General features: G+C 36.5%; 5 protein-coding genes across 6 annotated transcripts; 1 reads left to right on the top strand and 4 right to left on the bottom strand.

Moving 5' to 3' along the window:
* Positions 1-2,599: 2,599 nt before the first annotated feature.
* On the top strand, positions 2,600-5,321 carry LOC125188395 (guanylate kinase 2-like). Its single transcript, XM_048085209.2, has 11 exons — positions 2,600-2,780; positions 3,029-3,064; positions 3,184-3,285; positions 3,380-3,456; positions 3,546-3,675; positions 3,783-4,145; positions 4,226-4,347; positions 4,423-4,558; positions 4,648-4,696; positions 4,779-4,884; positions 4,960-5,321. Exons 2-11 carry the CDS (start codon positions 3,062-3,064, stop codon positions 5,075-5,077), a joined length of 1,206 nt encoding a protein of 401 aa, XP_047941166.1. The 5' UTR covers positions 2,600-2,780; positions 3,029-3,061; the 3' UTR covers positions 5,078-5,321.
* Positions 5,322-13,843: 8,522 nt separating this feature from the next.
* Positions 13,844-14,775, bottom strand: LOC125188398 (uncharacterized). Its single transcript, XM_048085214.2, has 3 exons — positions 14,299-14,775; positions 14,136-14,180; positions 13,844-14,029 (listed from the first exon to the last, which is right to left on the bottom strand). The coding sequence occupies exons 1-3, from the start codon at positions 14,688-14,690 to the stop codon at positions 13,972-13,974; spliced, it is 495 nt and encodes a 164-aa protein (XP_047941171.1). The 5' UTR covers positions 14,691-14,775; the 3' UTR covers positions 13,844-13,971.
* Positions 14,776-15,088: 313 nt separating this feature from the next.
* LOC125188390 (uncharacterized) lies at positions 15,089-19,134 on the bottom strand. Of its 2 annotated transcripts, none has more exons than XM_048085203.2 (4): positions 17,963-19,134; positions 17,802-17,851; positions 15,874-17,703; positions 15,089-15,438 (listed from the first exon to the last, which is right to left on the bottom strand). In XM_048085203.2, exons 3-4 carry the CDS (start codon positions 17,677-17,679, stop codon positions 15,412-15,414), a joined length of 1,833 nt encoding a protein of 610 aa, XP_047941160.1. In that variant the 5' UTR covers positions 17,680-17,703; positions 17,802-17,851; positions 17,963-19,134; the 3' UTR covers positions 15,089-15,411. The 2 variants fall into 2 exon arrangements, with proteins under 2 accessions (XP_047941160.1, XP_047941159.1); XM_048085202.2 differs by having other exon boundaries at positions 17,942-19,134.
* Positions 19,135-19,284: 150 nt separating this feature from the next.
* LOC125188394 (alpha-1,6-mannosyl-glycoprotein 2-beta-N-acetylglucosaminyltransferase) lies at positions 19,285-21,382 on the bottom strand. The gene has a single exon (XM_048085208.2). The coding sequence runs from the start codon at positions 20,931-20,933 to the stop codon at positions 19,632-19,634; it is 1,302 nt and encodes a 433-aa protein (XP_047941165.1). The 5' UTR covers positions 20,934-21,382; the 3' UTR covers positions 19,285-19,631.
* A 602-nt stretch (positions 21,383-21,984) lies between these two features.
* Positions 21,985-24,731, bottom strand: LOC125188392 (adenylosuccinate synthetase 2, chloroplastic-like). Its single transcript, XM_048085207.2, has 4 exons — positions 24,327-24,731; positions 22,869-23,561; positions 22,449-22,760; positions 21,985-22,349 (listed from the first exon to the last, which is right to left on the bottom strand). The coding sequence occupies exons 1-4, from the start codon at positions 24,648-24,650 to the stop codon at positions 22,179-22,181; spliced, it is 1,500 nt and encodes a 499-aa protein (XP_047941164.1). The 5' UTR covers positions 24,651-24,731; the 3' UTR covers positions 21,985-22,178.
* Between the last annotated feature and the right edge of the window lie 2,880 nt (positions 24,732-27,611).

Raw genomic sequence — 27,611 nt, forward strand, 5'->3', positions numbered from 1 at the left:
CAATTTTCAAGTTTGAAACATAATAATCCCTCCGTCCCAGATAATTTGGGACACTTTGACCCGACACGGGTTTTAAGAAATTTAATGGAGAGTGAGTTGAAAAAATTGGTGAGAGGTGGGTCCTACTTTTAAAGTATTAGTTTTATAATAAAATGTGAGTAGGAATGAGTTAGTGGAATATGGGGTCCAATACCAAAAATAGTAAAAGTGAAGTGGGACAAATTATGTGGGACGGACCGAAATGGAATATTGGGACGAATTATCTGGGACGGAGGGAGCAGTAATGTATTTGTGGACTCTAAGAAATCACGAGACAATAAAATGTGAACAGACACCCCTTCTCTCAGTTCCAATGTTTTAAAAACCGGACCTGACCGACCGGTTCGACCGGTCGGACCGCGAACCGTATGAGTCAAGAGACCAACATCTCTACCACTCCACCACATGTACTTGAATGAAATATTATGAGCATTAATTATTGTTATACATTAAACCTATAATTTTTTGTCCACGCAAATTAATAATTTGTGTTTAATTTTATACTTTTAAATAATTACTATTAGTTGTGATATGCTTAATATTAACTATCCCTCACTAAATTTTACTTTTATTTGTATAATGTATATAAATAATAGATTTTATCTAAGTATTAATATTGTAGTATATATATTATTAACATGGTTTATTACTCCATATTTACTAAATAATACTCCAAACTTATTAATAAATCATGTTTAATTTATGTATTAACTAATAATACTAATATAGTATATATTTATCTAATTTAACTAAAAATTCATGTTTATTTTTATATATTGTCTATAATATTATTTCACCACATAAACATTTTTGAATTAATATAAATTTTATTTATTTATATATGAAAAATATTGTACTTTTTTAGTTATTCTAATTAATAATTTATGTATTTAGTTATTATTTAAAATTTATCATTCACTTATTTTAAATGCTCTTTTTATTTAATTTATATACAAAGTTTAATAGTATATGTTTTTGTTATATATTACTAATTATAATTTATCACTCATTGAATTTAATATATTTTGTATAAATATATTTAATTATATATATTTGCAAGGTAAAACGATTCGACCAGTGATTGAATCGATCGGACCGATTGAACCGTGAACCAGTAACTTCACCGGTTCATCGGCCGATCCGATTTTTAAAACATTGGTCAGTTCTCTTGATACAAAATACGTGGTCATTAATATGCCAGGCATCTGCAATTTATTATGTTTTGTTAAATTGATACTAACGTAAATCCTGTTTTCTAGCAATAAAACTTTAACTCCATAGATTCTGCAATTTCAATTTAGTGGGGTCCAGTTGAATTAATATACTGACCTAACTACCAATGCCGCTTGGAGCTATTATTATATTTTTAATTACAAATTACCGATATATTTTATAATTTCGTGCATACTCTAGTCAACTAGTAATAGTTTCAGTGAAAATAAATAAATAAAAATATAAAAACACACATTTAAAATTATTTTGGTTCATAAAACTCCAAGATAAATGATTTATCATCTTACCAAATTGTCCTTAAATTTATAAATACTATTCGAATATTTACCTATTAACCGAAACGGAAGCTTCATAAAATATAAATTGAACTTCGATTCATTTTAATAAATGTAAGTTATTTCGATCATGTATATTGTTCAATAGGCCACCACCCCTTAAAATAATACCATACCACTATTCATAGTCAATCATTTTTACACGTGGATGAATAATAAGCTGCCACGTGGCAAAAAAAAATCTGGAAAAAGACGGGCAGCAATTTGCTGGTCTTTATACAGCAATTTTTCTTGAACAGCAATATCCAACACACTATACAATAATCTATAGATTGCTGTATAGTGTTTGTAATATTAATGTGTTGCGTTTATAATATTGCTGTATAAGCGGTGTCACGGTGTTATTTTAAGAGGAGTTGTCATTTTAACACAAATCTTGTTCAATATATTGTAAATAAAATCATATCAACAAAATACAAAATTGAATCACTCATGAAGTGGAGTACTATTTTTAGCAAAATTGTCTTAGGAATATATTGGACCGCAGAAATACATTTTCTGATTCAATAGACCAAAACCACAAATTCACAGAAAACTATATATTCTAGTTTTAGCTTATTTTTTGTATGCTCATATATTATTTATTAGTGATGACGATATTTTGAGAAAAGAACAATGACAGTTAATGTAATGTTTTTTTTAACAATTTAAGTAATATAATGAATTTTGTTCCGAGATTAAAAAACTAATGCGTATATAGTGAAGAATACGACATCGACAAAATTCTATATTTATAATTTCAAGTGATGAAACCATCATTAACACCATGATGTTGTAAATCGCAATAAAACAAAATAAATAAAAACTAGTAATTCAAGAATAGTCCGATTTTCTAATTTCAGGTGTTTATTCCAATTAAAATTTCCCAACTTGTGGAGAAAAAAAGAATAAAAAAAAAGGAGGGAGCAATTCTAGAAAGTGAATGAATCTAGACCTAGAAAGGGACATGACGCCGTCAAATTGCTTAGTGAACTCAATTCGAAATCCACCTCTTTCAAGCTGCACACTTCATTCTTATTATTAGTCGCCTTTATTTTCTAAAATGGGTGCCTCTCTCCCTCCCAAAATTTCTTGCAAACTTTCACACTTTCTCATTTCCAAGTCTCCCCTGCCTTCAAAATCTCATCTTTGATTGACCATTTTCGTTGCACGCGCATAACTCAAGTGTACGAGGTAAGGGACAATAAAATAAAATAAAATAAAATTAAATTAAATGTGATGAAATTTTTGTTTTGATTGCTCAAATAATGTGGCGGGGAAGTCGGCTTTCTGTTATTTGAGGCTTTGATTATACCAATATTAAATCTTTTTTTTAATCAGTAGATCAATCAGTGTGTGTAGTGATTTTATGAGCAATGAGAGCTGTGAGCATTAGAAGTGTATTTGGATCTCATGTCTCCTTACGTTTTCTCTTGTAACAGATTAGCTGTTGATTGCTTGGATCGCCTCTATCAATGGTGAGTGCTCATATTTATGATCCATTCTTGTTCACTTTTGGGTGGAATGAAAATAAATAAATAAATTGATTTTGTGAAAAATGGGCTTAATTGTGTGTGTGTGTGTGTGTTATGATCAGGGGGAAGCTCCAGCTTTCATTGCTGATGATGATGTTTCAAATGGGCTTCTCTTGAAATCGAAGGGCTGCGAAACAATCATCAACATGGGCTGCAATAGAACAGTATGATGATTCAATATCTTGAATGAAATGCTATGCTTCAAGTATCCTTGGTTATGGATAAATCTTGGACCTTTTTTTCTTGATTTGAATTCAGTTTGCCATTGGTGCAATGGGAAATGGATCTGATTCCTCCATTGGAGTTCGGATTTTAGATAAATCCACGAGCGAATGGTAACGGTCGCTCGAGAATCGTGATGTTTAGTTCAGTTTTCTTGAATTTGAATAATAAGGTAGCTCAGAATCTTGAATTGTGTTGTTAGGGTGATCCCAACTGTGTTTGGGACGAAACCTGCCCTGTCAAAGGGACACTCGGCTATAGTCTTGGATGAAGATCGGATTTTGGTCATCAAGGGTAACTCGACCTCAGATGATTGCTTTTGGTTCCTTGAGGTTTGTCCCTTTTAGTATCATTTGTGAGAAACTGATGATTTGTAGGGTATGTATGTATGGTTGCTGTATAATTAGCTCGTTTTGATGCCTTTGATCCGACGTTTTAGGTTAACACTGCGTTTGTGAGAGAGCAGAGAGCTCGAGTAGGGACTGAAGTGGTTGCTTGGAGTAAAGGTGTGGTGGGAGAGGCTCAAATACCAGTTGTCATAAGTGGTCCTTCGGGAGTTGGTAAGGGCACCCTCATTGCCAAATTGATGGAGGACTTCCCAATGATGTTTGGGTTCTCAGTGAGCCACACCACCCGTGCTCCAAGAAACAACGAGCAGAATGGCGTCCACTATCATTTCACAGAGCGTCATGTGATGGAGAAAGATATACAGGATGGAAAGTTCCTAGAGTTTGCAGATGTTCATGGGAACCTCTATGGAACCAGTGTGGAGGCGGTTGAGATGGTTACCGACCAAGGAAAGGTACCAAATCGTCGTTTCATTGATCAGACATGATTAGCTTGTAGTTTGAATATGAATTTGTGATTCTTGATTTTTTGTAGAGATGCATTCTCGACATTGATGTTCAAGGGGCTAGATCTGTCAAGGCTAGCTCTCTCGAGGCCATATTTGTCTTTATCCGCCCTCCTTCATTCGAGCAGCTCGAGAAACGCCTTCGTGCTAGGTAGGCTAAGCCTCGTTTCCTTTCTATGCATCAAGTCTAGTGTTATTGACATGAAGCTCTTTTTATTTTATTAAGGGGGACTGAGACAGAAGAGCAGATCCAAAAGCGACTAAGAAATGCTAAGATGGAGATTGATCAGGGAACCTCGTCCGAGCTCTTTGATCATTGCTTGATCAACGATGATCTGGAGATGTGTTACGAGAATCTTAAAGTGATTGAATCTTACTATTATTTTTCTCTGTATATGTTTGTTCATATTTTCAACATGATACAGAGATTGAATCTCACAAAATCTTGCAGAAATTATTAGGCCTGAATGATGGAAGTGGCAAAGCCACCAAGTTATCAGGTGAGTGTTTTATTCTATCCAACTACATGCTTTTTGTGCAATCTGTTGCTTGTAAAATGAGATTAACGCACTCGTTTTTCAGTTCCAGAGACGGTCCACGTGCCTCTGGAACACACCATCTCAAAAATCGACAAGAAGATCCTCATAAACTGCACTACTCCACAGCAAGAGAAACCGGCTAACAACATGTAATTGCCTATTGAAATGAAGTTACAAACATAATACTATGATGAAATCTTGATTACTCGAGCTTTTTCTTGCAGGTTTGTGCTGGACTTATCCTCGATCAAGAGTGGGGCCCCTGGCCGGACGAGGGGTCTAAATTTCTATGCGGCTGGACCATCCATGACCGGCACTAATGGCTTTAAAATGGCAAGCTAACTTCAACCTCTCTCGCCTAAACACATTCCGTTTCCCTTATTTTCCTTCATAAGCTGACTTGCTTACCGAGTAGTTTGCTTACGGCTTTATAGACAGTCGTATGCAATAGCTAACATATCACTGGTGGCAATTCATGATGATTCATAGGGCTGTAACATGTGAATTCTCGTGAGGAGAAAAACGTATATTGATTTCCCCATTGTTGGGATATGATAAAAAGAAAATCAAAATGCTTGCTTTTTAATGCACTTCTTCTGATCATTTTGGTAGCTGCACCATTAAATTTGAAGAGTGCATTATGGTGGACTCGAACCTGATATAGTGATATGTGTTCGTTTAATAGCTTTTTTTTTGTTCCTCGCGAGAAAGGGGCAGACGGGTAGGGTATTAGGGCGGTCTGTCGTCTAGTGTGAGTAGTCCATTTCTTCAAGGGATGAATTGTTGAAATAAAAGCAATCAGTGTGTGTAGACAGCTCCATGTTGTCTGTGCACAAACCACATGTTGGTAGCTGTGATTCTGTGCTTCTAACAAAGCACATGGTTGCCATCAACATGCTGGGAAAATATTTGGACCACCTTTGTTGGCAAAATCTAAGTGGATTGCAACCATTATTTGATTTCTTGTCCATTTTTTTCCTGTCAGAATGCATGATACTGAATTTGTCCAATATTAATTTTGTCACACAAAACTCATAATCTTACATGACACTGTTTTTAAATTGGTACATATACTCTTACATAATGAGTTTTTTATTTGCCTTTTATGATTTTTTTCATTAGAGAAGGAAATTGAATATAAGAACAGTCATGTTGGTATATTTCATGAACAAAATGGTGAAATTCGAACTTGCAATTTCATTCACAAGCTCATCTATTCACATATTTTGAGATATTAAATACAATATCCAACATACCGTCGGTGAGCAAAATTTGTAGTATTTTTCTTTTATTTCAAAAATTGAATTTGATCATAAATTAAATTAGATTTAGTATTATTTTCTTCCTTTTGACGTTGAAAAGAGAAAGAAATGGAGTACTTTTCTGTTAGGATAAACCTCTTATCGGGTTGATCGGCTTCCGTAGATCGGCGATCGATAAATATCTATCGCAGGCGAGTGCCCGACTTGCTCGTCAAGCAAGACAGTTTTCTCACTTTGGAGAAGCCAATGAATGATAAAATAATATTGATATTCTCGATTGATTTCTCAAATGATTACAATAAATCTCATTTATAATGCTAATAACTAGCTTAATAAACAAGAAAACAAAGATATTGAAAAGATACGCAAATTCCTAATTTAACTAACTAAATAATGCTAATGCTCGTATCAACTCCCACACGGTTGAAATCCACTTTATCCTCAAGGTGGAAACTCGACAACCAAACCTGGTGCTGTGCGTGGAACATCTTTTGTCAGGCAGCGGCGCAGCTTGTTTTGAGATGGTATAACTAGTTGTTGTGCCCGAGTGGATTCCCGTCGGGCAACGACGTAGCTATGGATCGATCGGTGTGGCTAGTTGTTGTGCACGGTGGATTCCTGTCGGGAAGAACCCGCACACAAATCGAAACTATTATTTCCCCCGACCCTGTGCCAGGGCGCCGAAGCAATTTCGATCGTCGAGCGACAGCCGCCGATCGCCGTTAAGGGAAAAAGACCTTAACAACTGGTGCATTATTTAGTTAGTTAAATTAGGGATTTGCATATCTTTTACGTATCTTTGTTTTCTTGTTCATTAAGTTAGTTATTAGCATTATAAATAGGAGTCATTTTAATCATTTGAAGGCAATCCAGATTATCAATATTATTTTATCGTTCATTGGCTTCTCCAAAGTGATAAAACCGTCTTGCTAGACGGTCGAGTCGGGCACTCGCCCGCCACAGATATTTATCGATCGCTGACTGACGCCGATCAACCCGATAGGAGGGTTATCCTATCAAATTGGTGCTTTCATCACGATCTCACCCTCCAAAACACCGACCGAATCACAGCTATGTCGTTGTCCGACGGGAATCCACCGCGCACAACAACTAGCCACACCGATCGATCCATAGCTACGTCGTTGCCTGACGGGAATCCACCCGCGCACAACAACTAGTTATACCATCTCAAACCAAGCTGCGCCGCTGCCCGACGGAAGATGTTCCGCGCACAGCACCTGATTTGGTTGACGAGTTTCCACCTTGAGGATAAGGTGGATTTCAACCGTGGGGGAGTTGATACGAGCATTAGCATTATTTAGTTAGTTAAATTAGGGATTTGCGTATCTTTTCCATATCTTTGTTTTCTTGTTCATTAAGTTAGTTATTAGCATTAAAAAATGGGAGTTATTGTAATCATTTGAGAAATCAATCAAGAATATCAATATTATTTTATCGTTCATTGGCTTGCGATTTGAAAGGATAAACCTCCTATCGGGGTGATCGACGTCCGTGGATCGGCGATCGATAAATGCCCGTCGTGGGCGAGTGCCCGTCGAGCACGACGGTTGTCTCACTTTGGAGAAGATTATGAACGATAATATTGATATTCTATTGGTTGATTTCTCAAATGATTACAATAGCTCATATTTATAATGCTAATAACTAATTTAATAAACAAGAAAACAAATATATGAAAAAGATATGCAAATCCTAATTTATCTAACTAATAATGCTCGTATCAACTCCCTCACGGTTGAAATCCACCTTGTCCTCAAGGTGGGAACTCGGCAACCAAATCTGGTGCTGTGCGCGGAACATCTTCCGTCGGGCAGCGGCGCAGCTTGGTTTGAGATGGTATAAGAGCATCCGCAATGGTGCTTAGGCCAGCCATAGGCCAGCCATTTTCTCCCCTGCCACGTCAGCAACACTAAAAAATCCACCTGCCACATCAGATTTAGGCCAGCCATAGGCTAGCCATAGGCCAGCCGCAATAAAAATGATTCAAAATATACTACATTTACGGAATTAAAATTACGATAAAAATACGGAATTAAATTTACGAGACATATACGGGAAAATTCATTAATTTTATTTAAATAAAAAAAGATACATTAACTAAAAATCATAAAAATAACATAATAAAAAAAATCCGGGCTTCCACACACGAGCCACCTTGAATCTGTTATAGTTTGCCACTAGCCGAACGGGGTCAGCGAGTCAGGGGGTCAAGGGGGGCGACGCCCCCTTGCCATGGGGGTCCGGGGGCGCGGAGAGGCCCCCGGCCCGACGGTATGACATGTTTCTATTTTAGGTCTTAATTTTGTATTGGGCTAGTTGTTGTTGTCCATCGCTAGATGTTGCTCATGTACAAAAATTTAGAGATAGAGAAAATCGCGTTTATATAGTTTTTAAAAAATTTAAAAAAAGAATTAAATTTTTTTTTTTTAAAAAGAATTAAAAAAAATTTAAAAAAAGAATTAAAAAAAAAATAAAATTCGGCGCTGGCCGATCGCTGGCCGATCGGGCCGCCACAATGGCGGCTAGCCGATCGGCCAGCGACGAGCGATCGGCCAGCCCACGCCGATCCGCTCGCCGATTTCGTGTTTGCCGATTGCAATGGTTCGGCTAGCCGATCGGCTAGCGCGACGAATTGGCTAGCCGGTCGCTAGCCGACCATTGCGGATGCTCTAACTAGTTGTTGTGCGCGGGTGGATTCCCGTCGGGCAACGACGTAGCTATGGATAGATCGGTGTGGCTAGTTGCTATGTGCGGGTGGATTCCCGTCGGGCAACGACGTAGCTATGGATCGATCGGTGTGGCTAGTTGTTGTGCGCGGTGGATTCCCGTCGGGCAGCGACATAGCTTTGATTCGATCGGTGCTTTGGAGGGTGAGCTCATGATGAAAGCACCAATTTGATAGGATAACCCTCCTATCGGGCTGATCGGCGATCGATAAATATTTGTCGCAGGGTGCCCGACTCGCCCGTCTAGTTAGACGGTTTTCTCACTTTGGAGAAGCCAACGAACGATAAATAATATTGATATTCTATTGATTGATTTCTCAAATGATTACAATAGCTCATATTTATAATGCTAATAGCTAACTTAATGAACAAGAAAACAAAGATATGCAAATCCTAATTTATCTAACTAATAATGCTCGGATCATTTCCCCTCCCATTTAGAATAGCTACTTTCTTGAATCATACTCCTTCCGTCCCTTAAAGACAAGGGGTATGAGTTTTAATACACAATTGATAAAATAAAATAGATAAATTATAAAGTGATTGAAGTATTGTTAGTAGAGAAAAAAAGTTCTTAATGGCTAAAAATGAAATAGTTCGTTTTTATATGCAATGGATGGAGTATTAAGTAACATTGTTAAGTATTAGTATAATAAAATAGAGAGAAAAAAAAGTGTGTGTATGTGTGTTGGCTTACTTAGTGGTAATGTGGTTACTGCTCGATGCTAAAGGTCTCGGATATTAAAAAAAGTACAGAAAAAAAGTTATACATCTATTAGATTTTGATTTTTACACGGATAAAATATGCACGTGAAAATCCCAATATCGAACAAAATGCCATAGAAGCAGAAAGCTCAGAAGTATAGAGGCCCAAAATTTGTGGAATTCAAAATAAAGCACAGACAGTAAGTTAGGTATATGGTCTTAAAATAAGCCCATTTATTTTTTAAGTTTTACGTTATACTACATCACTCACCCCAAATTATAGAGCTTTTATCTTTGTTAAACTAACTAGTACTCCATATTTTATTTTATTTTACATTATATACTACCACTCACCCCAAATCATGTTAAATCTATAATTAAAAATTTTCACATTTTTGAAATGCATTATTTGGATAAAGGTAATAATATAGCTTTCCATATTAAGCACAAGCTGCCTCATTTGAATTAGCCCCGCATCCACATTTTCTTTTCTCAAATGTGTCATCACACTTTTTAGACTGAATTTATTCATAGTTTTATAAAAAATAAATAAATTGAGAATGATAATCACTTTTCAGTTTGGTTTATGAGTGTGCATCTGTAACTAACTTCAAATCGACCGCATATAATTTAACATCTAATGACGAAATAAACGTGCGATTTGTTTTTGTATTTGGATTTCGTCAGCACTTTCTAAATCGAGTTTATTCAAATAAAATGGAGTAAATTATAATGAAACTGAAAATCACTTTTTTTTTCTGAAGTCTGAATTCCACATGATCAAAATATTGGATAAGATAAAACGAAATGATTATATTTCCGTGCGTCTAAAGAAGTCATAATTAGTGATGTGGTGGTGGTGCCAACCACGATTTTGTTTCTTCATTTCTGGTGAATGAACCAAATAATGTGTGATATATTATTGATTGCCATATGTGTACTAAATTAGATTTACCATAACGTGCGTTACTCATGGACAATACCATAAGTGCACTAAATTTAATACTCTCTTTTCTAAAAAAGTATTCATCACTTTTCTTCCATATAGACTCTAATATTCAAAATAATAACATAACGAGAAACATTTTACTAAATAAGTTATATTTTTATTATCAAAATTAGAATTGATGTATGTTAAGTAGGTCAATAGATGCAATTAATTATATTCTAGTCATCATAAGAATATTAAATCACGAAATTTCAATTTCTCTCACTCGTCTTATTTGTATACAAACTTTTATGTTTTTTTTATAATATTCAAAACGACATTGTTTCACTGAAATAAGAGGGGATGAGGGAAATTTTAAAAAAATACTTATTTTGATCATATATAGATGAGAAAATTAAGAAAAACTGAAACTTTGTAATTTAATATTCCGATTTCAAATTTTATGGAATTAATTAGAATTTGACCATGTTTCATAATTTAAATTGTTATTGTTGTGTATTTCAATTTTATATAGTTAATTACATCCCAATATTTTAGGACTGTAATTTTTTGTTTTTTAAGATTTTTAATTTTAATACTCCAGTGAAGTTTTAAAACAGTACTAGTAATTGATAATTTGTAAATAAAATTTTAAAAATTAAATAGGGTGTGAGAAAAAGTATGAATTATAAGTGTTGTGATATGATGACACAAAATTATATAAAAGGACGATGACATAACAATGATTATATATAGTGAAAGACATTATGGATGAATGACCTTATTATGTCTTTCCGTGAAAGAGTACTAGTATAGTATTTGGCTTTAGTATTAGATGTCTTTTAGAGTTACAAACAACAAAAAAACATGTGAAAAGCTTGAAAAATAATTATAATATGCTTTTGGCCAGCCTAATAATTGATTTTGACACATATTGACATATACCAGTTCGATTAAAATATTTCACAATCGGGCTCAACCAGCAAATATGTTTGTGGAAGGACTATTTACCCTGAAATAAAAAGGGTGAAATGTGAAAAAAAAAATAATTAAAATGAAATAAACATGTAGAAACCTCATTGCTATTTGTTTTAATGAGATTTCTTAAATATGCAATATGCATTCATAATTTCATATGGTAGCATAGGAGTAGGGGCAATCTCGACATTTCGTCATTATCTACTTTTATGCCACGTTGACTAGCCAAAAAACCGCCACAATTTCAACGGCCCCACGTTTATTCATATATCTCCCCCAAATTAATTTATTCCAATCCCCAATTACTCCATTTCGCGAAAAGATGCTACAGCTGTTCTTCACCGTGGCGTTCTCGGTGGCGCCGCTCATTCTCTACGTTCCGCCGCTACGCAGCCTCAATCTGTTCGTCGAGACGGCCTCGTACCTCTTCGGCGACGTCCTCTCGTACTTTCACAGCGTCTCGCCGCGCCTCCGCGTCGCGATCTCGCGATTCCTCTCCCCGCACATCGCCGCCGCCGGAAGATAGAAGGTGTGGATATTTCGATTGCTCAATTGATTCTCACCGATCGTTGCTGTAATGCACATCTCAATTTGTGATTTGTGAATTAGTTTTCCATTGTTTTTTAATGTTGGAGACAAGTATAGATTTGTTCGGTGTGCTTTGATGCTTGTACCTTTGACTATACAACTACACAGGGAAGTTTTGAATCGAATTACAGCTTTTCAATTTTTTAATTAATTCATCTTCTTCCTTTTTGATCTATAATACTAGGTGGCTTCATTAGAATTGGACGTCGGTTGACAGTGAAAGCTAACAATAATTGTGATAGACTGATAGTAATAACAATTTAATTTGTGGCTGTATTTGAATTTAAACAATTTTTTATTTAATAACTATTTAATTCCAACTAATTTTCATTTACATCACCTCTAATCCTCTATGGTCCGCTGTCCGCCCCACTCTCCCTCAGTTTAATAGTAATATAGTCATTTCTCTTTTTAGTAAAAGTCTAACACATGCTTTACTCTCTCTTATTTTTGTCTAAAAGTCCACACATTTTTCCACACTTACTTTACTCTCTCTTACTTTTTTCTAGAGCTGGGTCGATACGTACCGTATAAAAAATTTTATTTCGTTATCATACCGAAAATATCGATATGCATATCGTTATTGTTTCGAAAGTTTTGATATACCGTATTTCGGTATACCGAAATTTCGGTATGAAAAAAAACTATACCGTTACCGTTCTTAACGGTATATCGATATTTCGTACGATATACCGAAATTTTATACCATTTCGAATACCTGTATACCAAAAAATATAATTTCAAAATCGAAAAATAAAACCAAAAAATTAATATAATTTTAACATAATAAAATAAACATTGTCCACGTCTTTATAATAAAAATATATATAATTAAGTTATATGGATATATTTATGATTTAAACTTTTAATCTTAAAAAAATAAATTATATTGTTACTATTATTATTATTATTATTATTATTATTATTATTATTATTATTATTATTATTATTATTATTATTATTATTATTATTGTTATTATTATTATTATCGGTATAAACGATATGTATCGATAATTCGATACGAATTAATTTTCGATATATTTCGGTAATACCGATATATATCGTATATTCGATATAAAACTGTATACTGCGGTATAAGAAAATTCATATCGTTATCATACCGAAAACTTTCGATACGGCATTGTATCGTACCGAAAGTTTCGGTATACCGAAAATTCGATATTTTTCGATATTTTTCAATACGATACGATCGATATACCGTTTTTTCGGTATATTTACCTAGACCTATTTTTTTCTCTCTTCATCTCACTTTTTTCATTTCCCATAAACTTTATTCTCTCTTACTTTTTTCTCTCATCTTTTTATCTTTTTCATTTCTCACTTTATTTTCCGCGACTGAAAATAAATGCCTTCATATTATGGAATGGAGTTAGTAAAAAAAAGTTGGGCGTTGACTCACGCTGATTGGTTGCTACTGGTGTACTAATTTCGTTAAATATCTTCATTATAATATTAAATACTACATATACACGTAACTGAGAAACACAAGTCTAGTGTTTACTAATTTTCCATTTAAAAATAAAAATATAGAAGGGGAAATAAAATCAATATAGAGAAAACTAGTAAATGCGTTATTAATATTGGATTTTAAAATCGTGTTTAACATTAAAGAGGTTTAATAGATCAAGAAATACTTCAAAAAGGAGACGAGGAGAAAGGAATTTTTTAAAAAATATTACTAATACTTCATATGTTCTTAAAGCAATACTAACTTTTACGTCAGATTAAATTTTTTGGAGCGAGGTTTTTTGCAAATTTTCATGGATTTTGGTTCTTTCACAATGTTGGTATAACTATACTACATTATTACCATTGTTGTTCGTTAAATATTTCGATACATCAATTTGAATTCGATACATTTGCAAGTAGTAAAAGGAGGTCAGTGCAAAGCAATTAATTAAAACTCACTTACACGAATATCTGGATTTACAAGAGGAAAAACAAGACTCTCATTCTACTTTTGAATAATTCTGTAAGAAATAAAAAGAAAAGGAAAAAATGAATGAATCAGGGTCCATCATCTCCATCTCTAATCAAGTTACAAATGTCAGAGCATTCTGATAAACTGCATAAAATCATACGTGAATGTATATTAAAGTATAATTAAGGATGAGGGGATTGAATTACAATTGAAGTAATAGTAAATTGAGACTGAATTGAAAAGAACTTACCAATATTTTCGACTTCGAAATCCATCTTTGAAAACAACTAGTGGTCTGCAGGTATAAATTTAATTGCATCATGAGATGGAAAAACTTTACAATTTTTGTTGAAAGAGATATCATATTCAAATTAATAATAGAGATTGTACAAATATATTTCATCATCTCGTACCTCCGGATATTAAACGGGCCTTCACCGGGGGAACCGTAACCGCCTTGCATGCAAGTCGAGGAGCACTTACTCGTGCAAGCCTCTGCCGCCTTCGACTTCGGCCTCTGGATTTTATATCTTTTCCTGCAGTCCTTTTGCTCGGGGCCGCACACACTCGAGAGCGTCTGCGGCACGTTAGATAGCGTCTCCTCCGGCTGGGATGGCGCGGCCACCTCTATGGCACCGGCAGACAGCACAAGCGCTGCCGCCGCGGCCGTTATTGCGGCGGCTAAGGAGTTTCCTGCGGTGAAATTGAGACCGAAGACGGGAGCTTTTCTGAGGAGGAGTTGAGCTTGGCGATCAAAGGGGCGTTTCATCAAGCATCTGGTGGAACTGGAAGTTGCTCGGAGCATCGTTTTTTCTATGAATTTTTATTTTTGGGGGAGTATTGTTTTGGGTGATAGGTTTATCCATAAGTTTTATTCGCTTTGTTTTCAGCCCCAAGTTTTTGTGTACACGTCATTTTGAATCTATTCGTATATAGTAGCCAATGTGTAAGAAAATGTATATTTTAATCAATTTAATATTGAGTAAATTCTTATCAAAATGTCCCCAATAATTCAATATCTAAAAAAATTCAAAACCTAAAAATAATCTAAAATCTAAACATGCATTCACTAAATGGCTGATTCACTATTGCCACCATTTTCGTTGTACATATGAATATCTTTAAATGATCACCACAGACGCATTCTAAACGTAAACATAAAACATGCATTTAACTAACTTGTCATTCCAGATATTAAAGCAATGAGGAAGGAGAATCCATCAAAAAGCTCAAGAAATCAAGTTAAAAAACCATTATTGAATAAATCCCATTAAACCATGCTAGTTGAATAAAAGGAACTAACATTCTTGTTCTTAGTCTGAACCCCTCGAGCTCGGCTGAAAACTCCCGACACATTTTTTCCAACTTTTACCCTCTCCGAAGCAGTTGTTTGGTTGCAACTCCTTCAGAAGCAATGTTGTGTTGTTCGTTTATTCCCGACTCCTAGCCTAGAGATGAATCCTGTGTTTGTGGCTCTACGCTCGACTCCTCGACTCATATAGTAGTAGTAGTAGTAGTAGTATTTCTTAATGAGCAGACGCGGTTTCCGGTACCTGCATTATGTGCATTTAGCGACTGAAGCAGCACGTTTATGGCGATTATGTATAAGGGGGTAGTTGGGTCCAAATAAGAAAACTTCCATCCAATTTTGATTTTGCATACCCAATTGTTGTCAAATTTCAACGAATTAATGTCATGATACCTACCCAAAGTCGCAAATGCAAATAAATAGCATCCTAATGCTTACCTGACTAGTTGAAGTGTCGTAGACATCCAATTACATCGGTTATTTAAGCTACGTATTGACAACTATGTGTCAAAACAACTTAAAGTTCGGGTATTTTGAGGCAAAATATCTAGTTCATGTGCAAACCAGAATGAGTAAAATTCACAAGAATGTTAAGCATTGATTTATGAAGTAATAATATGACCATTTCTTTTAAGGTTAAAATAAGAATGAAACATTGCAAGAGAAAGGAATCAGTTACCTGCATTTCATCATCATCTGGCTCTACTTCTAGTTGAGCCCTCGCAGTGGGGCTCGTGTCGGTCTCGTACGCAGGCTCCCTGTTCAGACCCTTGTCCATCGCTGCCAGAGAGGGGCTCGTATCAGCACTTTCTTGATCATTGGACACCCCATCATGATTCTTCGACAGATCATCTTCAATGTCTTCATCAGAATCATCTCCTCCCTCGTCTTCAAAATACTCGACCGAACCAACTGAATCTGTTTCCTCCGGACCAGAGCTGTGGTCGCTCGCCTGCCGTTTAAACGGTGAGTAGCTTGACTCATCTGCAACCACCTGCTGTGCAACAAAGAAGGGTTTTATCTTCACCGGCCGCCCCTCTAGCCTATTCGGGGAAAAGATCGAGGGCCTAGTGGAGAAATTGTCGCGTCTTCTAAGGAGGGGGTGTCGAGTTAGCGACGGCCTAAGCTCTATTCGAGACCTGTCCGCTGTTTCATTAGGATCCTCTTCGACCAAGTCGTCAGGTAGTTCAAAAGGGTTCGTTCTCCGTCGCGATAGAACCGAAGGAGCCGAGCCAGGGCCAGAATCTTGAGGGAGATCAAACGGATTCCGTCTTGCTGTGGATATCGGAGCGATTTGGATCTGGAATTCAGAGTTTTTGTACTCCGACAAGTTGATCTCAGGCACCATACTCCGGTTCCTTCTCCTCCTTATAATCCTCTCCAACCGTCGATTCCTTTCGATCTCCGAATTCCCGACTTCCATTAGATTTTTCTGATCCTCCTCTGTCCAAGTGATCACAGACTGGGTGTGATCCTCTGTGTCGTCATCCGCCTCGTCGTCGTCGTCATCATCTGCGACCTCCGATTCTTGTATGTCCGTCTCATCAGCCGACTCGATGCCATCATTGCTTGAGCGATGAGAATGCTTATTCAGCGATGCCTCGGAGTTGGCATGCGACATCTGAGGAGGCTGCGGAGCATCCTCATCCAAAAGGGGGTGGAGCTCGTGGAGCATCATCGGCATTATGTCCTCAATCGAGGTGTCATCTGGAGACGAGTTCTCGGTCCCCTCGGACCGTGAGTCTGAACTTTCTCGGCCTCCTTCTGCCTCATCCTTCTGGTGATCCATCCTATTCTCCCTCTCTGAATCACCCGAATCCCCGTCGGATTTCTCGTGGTCCGACTCCGATTCTAGTAGATCACCAATCACTTTAGAGATTATGGCATAGTGATCAGCCATCACCTCCCCATCTCCCTCTCCATCTCTCCCCCTCTCTTCTTCCTCGTGCACCCGATGATCGTCTAATCCTTCACTCTCCTCCCCACTCTCGTCATTCTCCGACCCAATCTCACTCGATACACTCCCCTTACTCGATCCATCCATGCCTACACTAATCCCCTCACTCGATTCATCCATGCCTACACGAATCTCATCGAGCCTACGCCCTACCAAGTTCGACTCCACACTATCACCACATTTCTCAACAAAATGCTGCTCATTGTTCTCAGCAACAACACTAGCAGTATTAGCATCTACATACTTGTGATTCCTAAGTGAAACACCCTCATATTTGGACTTCATTCCTATCTCGGTCTCGTGCATGCTCTGCTGCCCGTAATACAATAGGGTACCGAGCAAGACAGCCGTGCAAACTACGACCGGAGCCGCCGGAAGCAACAAGGAAAACATGAAAGGAAATGCCCTCGAAATGTATATCATCCCACACACAATAAACACAAGGAATGGATGATGCAAACACCCTCTAATTGTAAACATCACACCATTCCTCATATCATTCCCAAACTCCATTAATGTAACCCCCATTTTTCTTTTTTCACCTCCTTAAATCTGCAGTTTTTTATATAAATTCAAGAAATTGAGGCAGTGTACATCATCAAATGACAGAACATAATCAAAATTAATTAGTACTATGAAGTAATACTCACCATACAAATGTTAGGGATTAGGATTCGGAAAATGAGAATTCAAATAGCATCTGAGAAATTTAGAACAACAAAGTAAATCAAATTAATCTGTACACACAAATAAAATAAACAATCAAGATTGAATTGGGAAATTGCTATACCAGCTGAAACAGAGATCAAACCTTCAAAAACACATTCTTGAAAATCTCACTCTCACTCCCACTTTTTCAAAAGAGGAAAAGGAGAGATTTTTCATCGAATTATTAAAATAGGCAAGATTGATAATCATATATTACAAAATGTTTGAGGGTTTATAGCCCATTTAATTGTGTGAGACTGAGCCTTTCTGTGATCAAAGATTGCATATTTTTCTTGTGAATTTTGGGGTGGGAGTGGTGGCGGTGGGGGAGGATGAGGGTGATCATTGCTTTCGTGAATTCGAAGGTTGTTGAAATTTTTGTTTGATTTTTCACAATCCTAGCTGTGAAGCAAAAGATGGGAGCATACCTTTTTTTAGGTTAATAATAATCATTTGTTATTTGGAACATATTTCGAGAAATTTTCATGAAAATAATGGATTCAAGAGTTGCATGAAGCTTCATCCAAATTAGAGCACTGCTACACTCGAACATATTTTAAGTCACACCCATCTAAAATTCACCCGAATCTCAACAAAATTGAATCTCATATCATATCATATCATATCATATCAATTTCACTTGGGATTATATGACAAAGTCAAACACATAATTTATTCGGAAAAATGTTATAATAAGACTTCACAAGAATTGACAGATTACTAAAGATTTTGGATCTGTGAAGTTGTAATTTTAAGGTACTACTACTATTTATTCAAATTTCACGACTAGGTCTAGTGATTTTATCGAGCACATGATATTTATACATTATATTTTGATAGTTAAGAGAAAGCATTTTACAAAACCAAATGCTTATTCTTTGATAACTGTGTAGCTACTGGGCTGGGCCTCGCACCTCATGGTCATCGATCGACCGCGAGCTGATGTGGGGCACGGTGTGCTAATGTCGTGTGGCCGTGAACCGGCTCACGAGCGGGAGTGTAGGAAATTGCAAACCTATTTGGCTACATAGAAAAGGAAACAGCTTTTCAGAAATCAACAAACACACACAACCTTAAAAAGCTCATCATCCATAGCCATCCCTCCGAAGGCTGCTGCTGCTGCTGCAACGACCTCTTGTTCATCCTTTGAGTCGGAGCGTTGGATGAAACTCATCCTAGAGCTCACCAATTTTCTCCCATATAGTGAAAACTATCATTGCAACATTGTGATAACATTGAGTAGTAACATGTCAAAGATCTTTCTCTATTGCTACCAAAATACGAGAAGCATATGGTAAGCAGCGCGCAGAGGTGAGAAGCGATGATTCGCTAACACAACCAAAGCTAAAAAAACCAAATCAAACCATACACAACAAAAAAAATATCACTAGACTACAGGAAAAGAACAAAATAAGTTTATCAGAATGATGAAAATGGTAACTAAGTACTCTATGATTTGCAACGAGAAGCTAATAAACCGTGTATCAGTACATTAGACGGGTGAAATGATGGGGAGCTCGTACAAATTTTGGTAAAAAGGAGAAAAGCATAGCTTTTTATTTCTTACATTGCGTGTAATGAGAGAGCTCGTCTCTGCTCTATAACAAACAATCAACGGGTAGCAGCTGCTCATTCCATCTCTTGTAAACATAGGAGCACTCTGACGGTTTGCTCAAGAAGGTCAAGCAATCCCAATCTTTTCACTAAAGAATAGTACAACATTGTGTTAAAGTTTGCATGTCTTAGCCGGTTGTAGAAGAAACGACACCCAATCACACCACATCGGCCTTTGAAGTCGAATACATTTTGGCAAAGTCCAAACATAGTTGACGGTCCCTTTTATCTCCCCAGCCTCCCCATCCCCTAAATCCGGCTTGATAGCCGGATTGGTGCTTGTACACGTGCAGCCCCCAGTCTGATTTAATATTAGGAACTGTATCTGTTTCCTCGACATCAAAATTGAAGACACCATTATCAATACAAGCCGCATTTTCGCTCTGACCTTGATGCAGACCACACTTCCCAAAGTGGACAGCGCTCGTCCTAGGTCCCCTCAACGAGTAAACGGGGCTCCCAAATGAGGGATAAACGGTAGCCCACATTGTTATATCCCAGTTATAATCATCAAATGAGCAAAACTCCCTAGCCTTCCTATGAATCATCCGCCACACTGTCCGGTTGAAAGAGTACCCCACATTTCCCATCCTCTCCGCTACCAAACTCTCCCACCCTTCCCCCTTCGACTTCACATCAGACGGCGCCAGATTCGCAGCATAGCAATCCGGGCACTTCTTAGGCTTCAGCTTCACAAGCAGCTGCAAGTTTTGGTACGCGTTAGGGAAAATAAAGTGATCCTCCTCAATAAAAAGGATATGCCCCGAATGCTGACTCGTCTCCTTCAAACCATCCCACACCGTGTTCATCATCCACCACCAATGATGCTTCAACGACACAATCTTAGGCGACCTATGGTTGCCATACTGATCCGGAGTCCCCTCACATTTCTTCACCACGGCATCATCCTTATCCCTACAATCACTCGAGGAAACACCGGGGAATCCATCAAGAAACAGATGGGGCGAAAACGGGGCAAAGATCTGTTTCACTTGGCAAAACTTGATGCCCTCCACAACCTTGTTCATCTCATCAAAGTAACCATCATGGCTAACAATGAGGAGAGTCTCACTAATCCCCTTGACCTTCGAGAGGCTGTCTACGGCTACACGAAGGTATTGAGGCCGGTTATGCACATATAACACAATCACTATGTGATTCTTGGCTAGCTTAGGGTACATATCTAAGTTCCTAGGCAACATCTGATTACGCTTTTCTAGTGAAAGTGACAGCTCATTCTGCCGAGGAAGCTTCAAATCCTTGCTAAAACTCAAACTGTAGTTATAATTCGATTCAAAACTCTCATCATCGTCACTCTCAACTGAATATCTACTAATTAAATCTGTAAAAGTATTGGCCCTCAACAATAACAGCACGAAAACAGCTCCAAAAATAAGAATCAAAATCAACCGGCAAAAACCCAAATTTTTCATCCGGGATTTTTTGTGAGAAACCGCCATAACCACCAACCACTGCTAAACACTACAAAATCATGCAAAGATTAGATCTTTACCAGAATCTGGACCCGAATGAGGAGTGTGCGAAACGGGTCGGATCCTACGACTTGCAGAGTTGACTTGGAAGAGCGATTCGAAACGAAGAACAGTGAAGACAAAAAGAGGGAAATGGATTTCCTCAAATGCTTGAAGAATGAATCTATATAGAGAACTATGAAGCAATGCTTTTGCATTGAGTGGAACGAATTGAGAGAGGAATCGGGAATTGGGAATTTGTTGATTCGTTTAAATTTCAACACGACCTGCCAAACGCGGTCTTGACTTGGGTTATTGATGTGAAACTACAATCTTCCTTCTGTGTATTGAATGGGGAGTAATAATTTATCCCTATTTTGGGGAGGTTTAATTATGACTTTCATTAGCTCTGAAAAATCTCAATTTTGAGCCGTGTTGATTTGATAATGTTTAACATTGAAATAGTCCACCAGACTCCAGAAGTAGTCGACTTGAAATTGATTTTATCGGGAGAGTATATAAGGAGTACGTGTAAAAGATAGTCCAATTTTACTTGCCTTAGAAATTGATTTTGTCATATTATAAGAATGCCAAAATTCATAAAAGATATCGAACAACACATCAAACATCAAAGGCTAAATCTTGTCTAAACTATCGAACTAAGCACAAGGACACATGGTTGCTCATATATAATGAGACTAAATTTATCCATACACAAAATTAATTAGCAAAATTTTTAATTACTAACATTTTGGTTAATATTTAGGGAGATCGAGTGGTTTATGCATAAGTAATTGACTTTTGAGTTGGACATTTTTACTTGAAACTACACCGACAGAAATGTTAGCTACTCCGCCACAGCTGAAAATTTGCAAATTAAAATCTTAGGTTCAATTTGCAAGAAAAGTGAAAAATCATCATTTTTTTATATTGCTATTTGCTCCTACTTTTCTGGTAAGGAGGTTAGAAGTCACAGTTGAGTACGGTTCCCACCTGCCATAACTTCAATCTTAAATTTTGCTCCAACAAGAAGATGAGATTTAACTAACAACAACAAACACCATCTACTACTCAAAAATTTGGCCCATGAGACGATCCGACAACCATACAAACCAGAAAAAGAGTTTTAGCAGACCTCAACAGTTGAGAAATCTACACAAATTTCATGTCAGCTGATCAAATTTTTGCAGAAATTTCCAAGGGAGAGTTACCCTCACAAGGGTCCCTGAATGTTTACTTGTATATGAGGGCATCACGGCCTGGTCCAACGCCTATGTAGTGGATGGGTACGCCTACCAGCTCTTCTATCCTCTCTACGTAATCGCGAGCTGCCTTTGGTAGCTGGGAGTACTCTCTGATGGAAGAGATGTCGACCTGCCAACCAGGCATAACCTCGTATTCGACCTAGAAAGAGAGAGTAATGCAAAGGCAATATGAGGAGAATGCAAGATATGTTTGTAAGTATGCAGCTGATTCCAGTGATAACAAGATGAGAGGGCTTACTTGGATCTGCTCCAGGAGACGAAGATCTCCAGGGAATGAATGGACTTGTGAGCCATCGGGTAGCTTGTAACGAATACCCAACTGGATTTCCGGTAGATCAGACAATACATCAAGTTTGGTAAGGTTAAGAGACGAGAATCCATTTATCTGAGAACAGTACTTTAGTGCAACTATGTCCAGCCAGCCACAACGACGAGGGCGACCAGTAGTAGTGCCAAACTCCTGTCCAGCAAACCTGAGAACATCACCGTCTTTACCCAGTATTTCTGTTGGGAAAGGACCTGAACCAACTCGCGTTGTGTATGCTTTCACCTGCATCAATGTCAAAATTGAGGTCAAAGAACAATTCAGAGTATCGAACACTTCACAAAGTATTTCTACAATTTTGACAAATTCATACTAGAAAAGCATTTTTCTTACCACGCCTATAAGATCACCAAGGGCTCTAGGAGCAATACCAAGACCGGTGCAGATTCCTCCAGCAGATGGACTGGAAGAAGTTACGAAAGGGTAAGTTCCAAAATCAATATCCAGCATGGTTGCCTGACCACCTTCTACCAAAATCTTCTGTTTCCGCGATATGGCATCATTCATGAAATGCACAGTATCAGTAATGAAGGGTTCCAACCTCTCGGCAAACCTCTTGTACTGTTCAACTTCATCCCTGAGCATTTCAGGGGTATAGTTAAAGTCCTTGAATCTTGCAGCAGCGTCAGATAATAAAATATCGAGCTTCTGTGGGAAAGTATCCATGTGCCTCAAGTCACCTACTCTTAAACCATTCCGAATAACCTTGCTCGAATAGCAAGGGCCAATACCTCTCCTGGTAGTGCCTATAAATGACTTAGCAAGTTCAGCTTCCCTAAGCCCATCCACAGCCTGATGAAAATCAAATAACAGGTGAGCACGGTCAGACACGAGTATTCTTCCTTTGCAAGAGACTCCGTTGGCTTCAAGCCCATCCACTTCATTAAACAATCCTGGCAGATGCACCACAACTCCATTACCAATCACGCAGACAGTTTCTTCATTCAGGATCCCAGAGGGGACAAGGTGAAGTGCAAACTTTTTGCCCTCTGAATTGTAAATTGTGTGGCCCGCATTAGCTCCACCCTAACAATAAATGGCATTGAAGATTTCAGAAAAAAAGTAAGCAGCGAAAATGAATCCACAATCTTCTTTTCGCGCAACTCAGACATTTTATATTCAAATAAAAACTAGAGACATTCTGTCTCTGCTCTAAATGGTTAGACGCAGTTGAGTAGTTCCTACCGTGCATCTAACAATCGTAAACAGACCTTTTAATGCAGTTACACAACACGCTAATCAGGATAATCTACTGTTTCCTCACACAAACCATCTAATTGGCATAATTATTCATGAGACCAACACTTCACATTAAAGGGAACTCTAAACCATAAGCACAAGATTCCTGTTAGATGGCACGCCCACTAAAGTGACTCGAACTCACACTCACACACCCTAAGTGACTCAAACACACACTCACACACCCTAAGTGACCCAAACACACACTGAGTGACTCAAATCCTGGTCTATTAATCGTCACAATAGGTATAGCTTTTTGCCCAATAACATCTTAAATTTAGCAAAAGCAATTTCATTTATTACCCCAAAAAAACAGCACATGACAGTGAAAGGAGTAGCAAGAGGAAACTCGACACAGCAAATTTTATATTGTCCTCAATTAGTGATTAATTTTCTTTTTAATCATTAATTAGTACTACTAGTAATAATCAATGCAGTAACAATCCAAAACAGAGCTTTAGGCATACATCACATATCTACAAGCCCTAAATTTGAAGAAAAAATTACAAAATCCAACCTAAAATTGGAGCGAGACTAAAGTCGCGCACATACCTGACAACGAGCGACGATCTCGAAATGCTGAGCTAGAATATCGACGAGCTTTCCTTTGCCCTCGTCCCCCCACTGGCTTCCTAGCACGCCGGAAACATGGCTAAGATCTCCGATTCGGTTGGTTTCCGGTCGAGAGTTGCCCAGACCTTGTTCGATCACGGTGGCGCCGCTCTTGGCGGCGGCGGAGCAAATAATCGTCTTCTGGTGGTTGAGCTTGTGGGTGGGGAGCGAGAGACTGAGTTGGGGGTGGGAGCCGCAGAGCCTGCCGGAGCTGCTCCAGGTCCGCGTGGTGGAGGAAATTGAGGTGGAGGAGGAGAGGTTCATGGCGGCGATGGCAGCGGAGAGAGAGCGCGAGGATTGTGAGGGTTACAGAGAGCGACACTGTCAAGCTAAATTGCTCTTAGTTAAAACTTAAAATAGTGTAATGAAAACAATAAATCATTCAAAAATTATCTCGCTTCAACGATAATGGTGATTAAAAATTCGTTATGAGTGTAGAAAGAGTAAATAAATCGATATATATATATATATATATATATAATATGTTATGGTGACGAGGAATTGATCGATTGCTAATTCTTTAATGGATAACCATATTTAATTTAAAACTATAAGATTTGTAGATATTTAATTTTAAACCATAAAATTTGTAAGGATTTAATGGTTTATAAATTGATACGTATAATTTCGTTTTGTTATTATTGAAATGTTAAAAAACTATTAAAATTAAGGTTTTAGATAGAAATGTCGATATAGTGTATTAAACATATCAATACGATTCATTGAATATGTCAACACCGTTCATATTGACATTGTATAAGCATTTTTTTTGACATATTATGATAGCTACGTTGATATTAAACTGATGTTTGAAAAACACAAAAATTCAAGAATTTTTTTTTTCAAATTTTGACATCAAAACAATGCAAGTGAGATCTCGTTAGAATCCTTATTAAATTATCTTTAATTTTATATAAGTTGGGTTCAAAAATCATTTAAATTGAGACAGATATAATCATTTAAAATTTTTGGATATTTTTTAAAAATTAGTTATAACTAATATCCTTAATGACATTGTTTATATTTAAGGGTGAGTTAAGAATATAACACATCTTCGGAGGGGAGTTATATATTGCTAACTCAATATTTAATTGTTAACTACAACTAAATAATAGACATTAGATATTCAAATTAAAGGCCTAGATCATCAACCCTGAAATGTCAATACGATCAACATAAAACGTCAATAAGGCCATAGAATTAATTCCAAAAAATATCAATAGGGGTATTTATGTCAATTAACTACAAAATTAGTTATAACTAACTTTTAAAAGAAATCCCAAAAATTTAAATTCATATAACGTATATCAAATTAAAGATAATTTTATAAGGATTCCAACGATATCCTACATCCATATGTTCCGACGTCAAAATTTGAAAAAAAAAAATTCAAAATTTTTTAATTTTTTCGTACAGCATAAATGTCAACATACTATATAACACATTGTAACAAGGGGGTACAATTGCACCCCCAAATTTCTGTAATACCATATGTAGTCCAACTTTTACAAAAATTGTCGATAGCCTAGTGGTAAGTTGTCTCTCTTTACAAGCTAGAGACCTGAGTTTGAAACTTAGTGACCATATTTTCTACTCTTAATTCTACTTGCCCCTTCTCTTCTCCAAGCTAAATTTGTTTTAATCTATATCATATCTAATTCAATTTAATTATGTATTCTTTCATATTTAACTTTCATTAATTATTTTTTTAATAGATACTTATATGATTAATACAAAATATATATTTTTGTAACTAAAAAAAATTCAATATAAATTACTAAATTGAAATAAATATTATAAAATACTTCATATTTATAAAACTAACCTCCTCATTATATTCATATCTATATTATATATTGCTAATTAAAAAAAAACACGGATACTTGTATTTCAAATGTATAATTTACGTGATACTTTAAAAAATAGTTTATTTTTAGTTAAAATGAATTTTTCTTTATAAAAATAAAATAACAACAAAGATTTTATTAAAAAAATAATTGAAAAAGCATAACAAAGAAAATAAAAAAGATCACTCACATTTTGAAATTTTAAGTCGTAATTATTTTTGCACCCCCAAATTGAAAATCCTGGATACGCCACTGAATATAAGCAATGAGTTAACATTCTTAAAGCATTGTATTGTCATTCTCAAAATATTGTGTTGATATTTTCGGAACATTATATTGGCATTTTCATCCAAAACCCTCATTTGGAGCTTTTTTATCTTTTTTATTTAATTAATAAAAACAAAAATTACACGTGATAAATTGTAGACCACACGTTTTCTAAAATTCTATGGCCTTAAATTAGTTGTAGTTAGCAATTAAATGATGAGTTAGCAATTGATCACTCCCAAATAATGTGTTTATAGATGAAAATAGACTAATTTGTGTGTCTATTTTATTAAATTAAAGTCTAGTGATCAATTAACATTTTATGAAATTAATTTAGTTAATACTCCTTCCGATCCGATTATGACAATAAGTGATTAATTAACTTAGAATTTTCATGTAATCAAGGATTAGCTTAGTATGATTCAATTGATTTACACACTAAATGAGTAGTATTTTTTTAAAAACATTATCAATTACTATTTAACAAAAACTTTAAATTTTTAAAAATGACCTAAAAGGATTCGAAAAATGAAGAGTGCGAAGATCATTGTCGAAACGATTTTCAAGGCACATAACGCCTAACGGTGTATTATGTGGAGTAAAAACATGTACACGTATCGTACATTATGGGGGTGTTCGGTTTGCAAGATTGTATCCCTGATTAAATTAGTAGTGTGTTTGGTTCATGAGATTTAGTCCCTCAACTCAATCTTAGATGGATAATCATGGGATAATTAGTCTTCGCTAACCCCCTATGACTAAAATAATCTCACAACTCAATCATAGATTGTATCTTGGTATTATTTTATCTTGACAATCGAACACCACCTATGTGGAGTAATACACGTTATTCATGTGCAAAACAATTGGAATGTAGAGTATTAAATTTTGAGGCATAATACACTACCCGTGCCGAGTGTTGCATAGAATCCACAAATTTGAGATTTACACTAAGGGCATAACCAAAGGGAGAGGTAAATGAAGAGGTAAACTCATATAACTATCATATTTATCTTTTTTTTATGAATAATCATTCTCCAAGGAGAGAGGTATTTGAGAAGGTATATACATTTTTCTATTTTGAAGAGGTATCTTTACCTCTCCATTGGTA

This window comes from Salvia hispanica, chromosome 5 (assembly GCF_029641045.1).
Source record: "Salvia hispanica isolate PSC_SH4W2 chromosome 5, Shi_PSC_v1, whole genome shotgun sequence".
Lineage (NCBI taxonomy): Eukaryota > Viridiplantae > Streptophyta > Magnoliopsida > Lamiales > Lamiaceae > Salvia > Salvia hispanica.

Coding starts and splice junctions, on each gene's coding strand:
- LOC125188394 (XM_048085208.2), bottom strand. CDS start 20,933: ATGGCGGTTTCTCACAAAAAATCCCGGATGAAAAATTTGGGTTTTTGC.
- LOC125188392 (XM_048085207.2), bottom strand. CDS start 24,650: ATGAACCTCTCCTCCTCCACCTCAATTTCCTCCACCACGCGGACCTGG. Junction 22,761..22,868: donor TTGGTGATCTTATAGGCGTG/GTAAGAAAAATG, acceptor ACATTGATGCAG/GTGAAAGCATACACAACGCG. Junction 22,350..22,448: donor GTCTCCTGGAGCAGATCCAA/GTAAGCCCTCTC, acceptor CTCTCTTTCTAG/GTCGAATACGAGGTTATGCC.
- LOC125188390 (XM_048085203.2), bottom strand. CDS start 17,679: ATGGGGGTTACATTAATGGAGTTTGGGAATGATATGAGGAATGGTGTG. Junction 15,439..15,873: donor CAGATGATGATGAAATGCAG/GTAACTGATTCC, acceptor CACATAATGCAG/GTACCGGAAACCGCGTCTGC.
- LOC125188398 (XM_048085214.2), bottom strand. CDS start 14,690: ATGCTCCGAGCAACTTCCAGTTCCACCAGATGCTTGATGAAACGCCCC. Junction 14,181..14,298: donor GGCCCGTTTAATATCCGGAG/GTACGAGATGAT, acceptor TTATACCTGCAG/ACCACTAGTTGTTTTCAAAG. Junction 14,030..14,135: donor TTTCGAAGTCGAAAATATTG/GTAAGTTCTTTT, acceptor GATTTTATGCAG/TTTATCAGAATGCTCTGACA.
- LOC125188395 (XM_048085209.2), top strand. Junction 3,457..3,545: donor GATAAATCCACGAGCGAATG/GTAACGGTCGCT, acceptor TTGTGTTGTTAG/GGTGATCCCAACTGTGTTTG. Junction 4,559..4,647: donor TGTGTTACGAGAATCTTAAA/GTGATTGAATCT, acceptor AAAATCTTGCAG/AAATTATTAGGCCTGAATGA.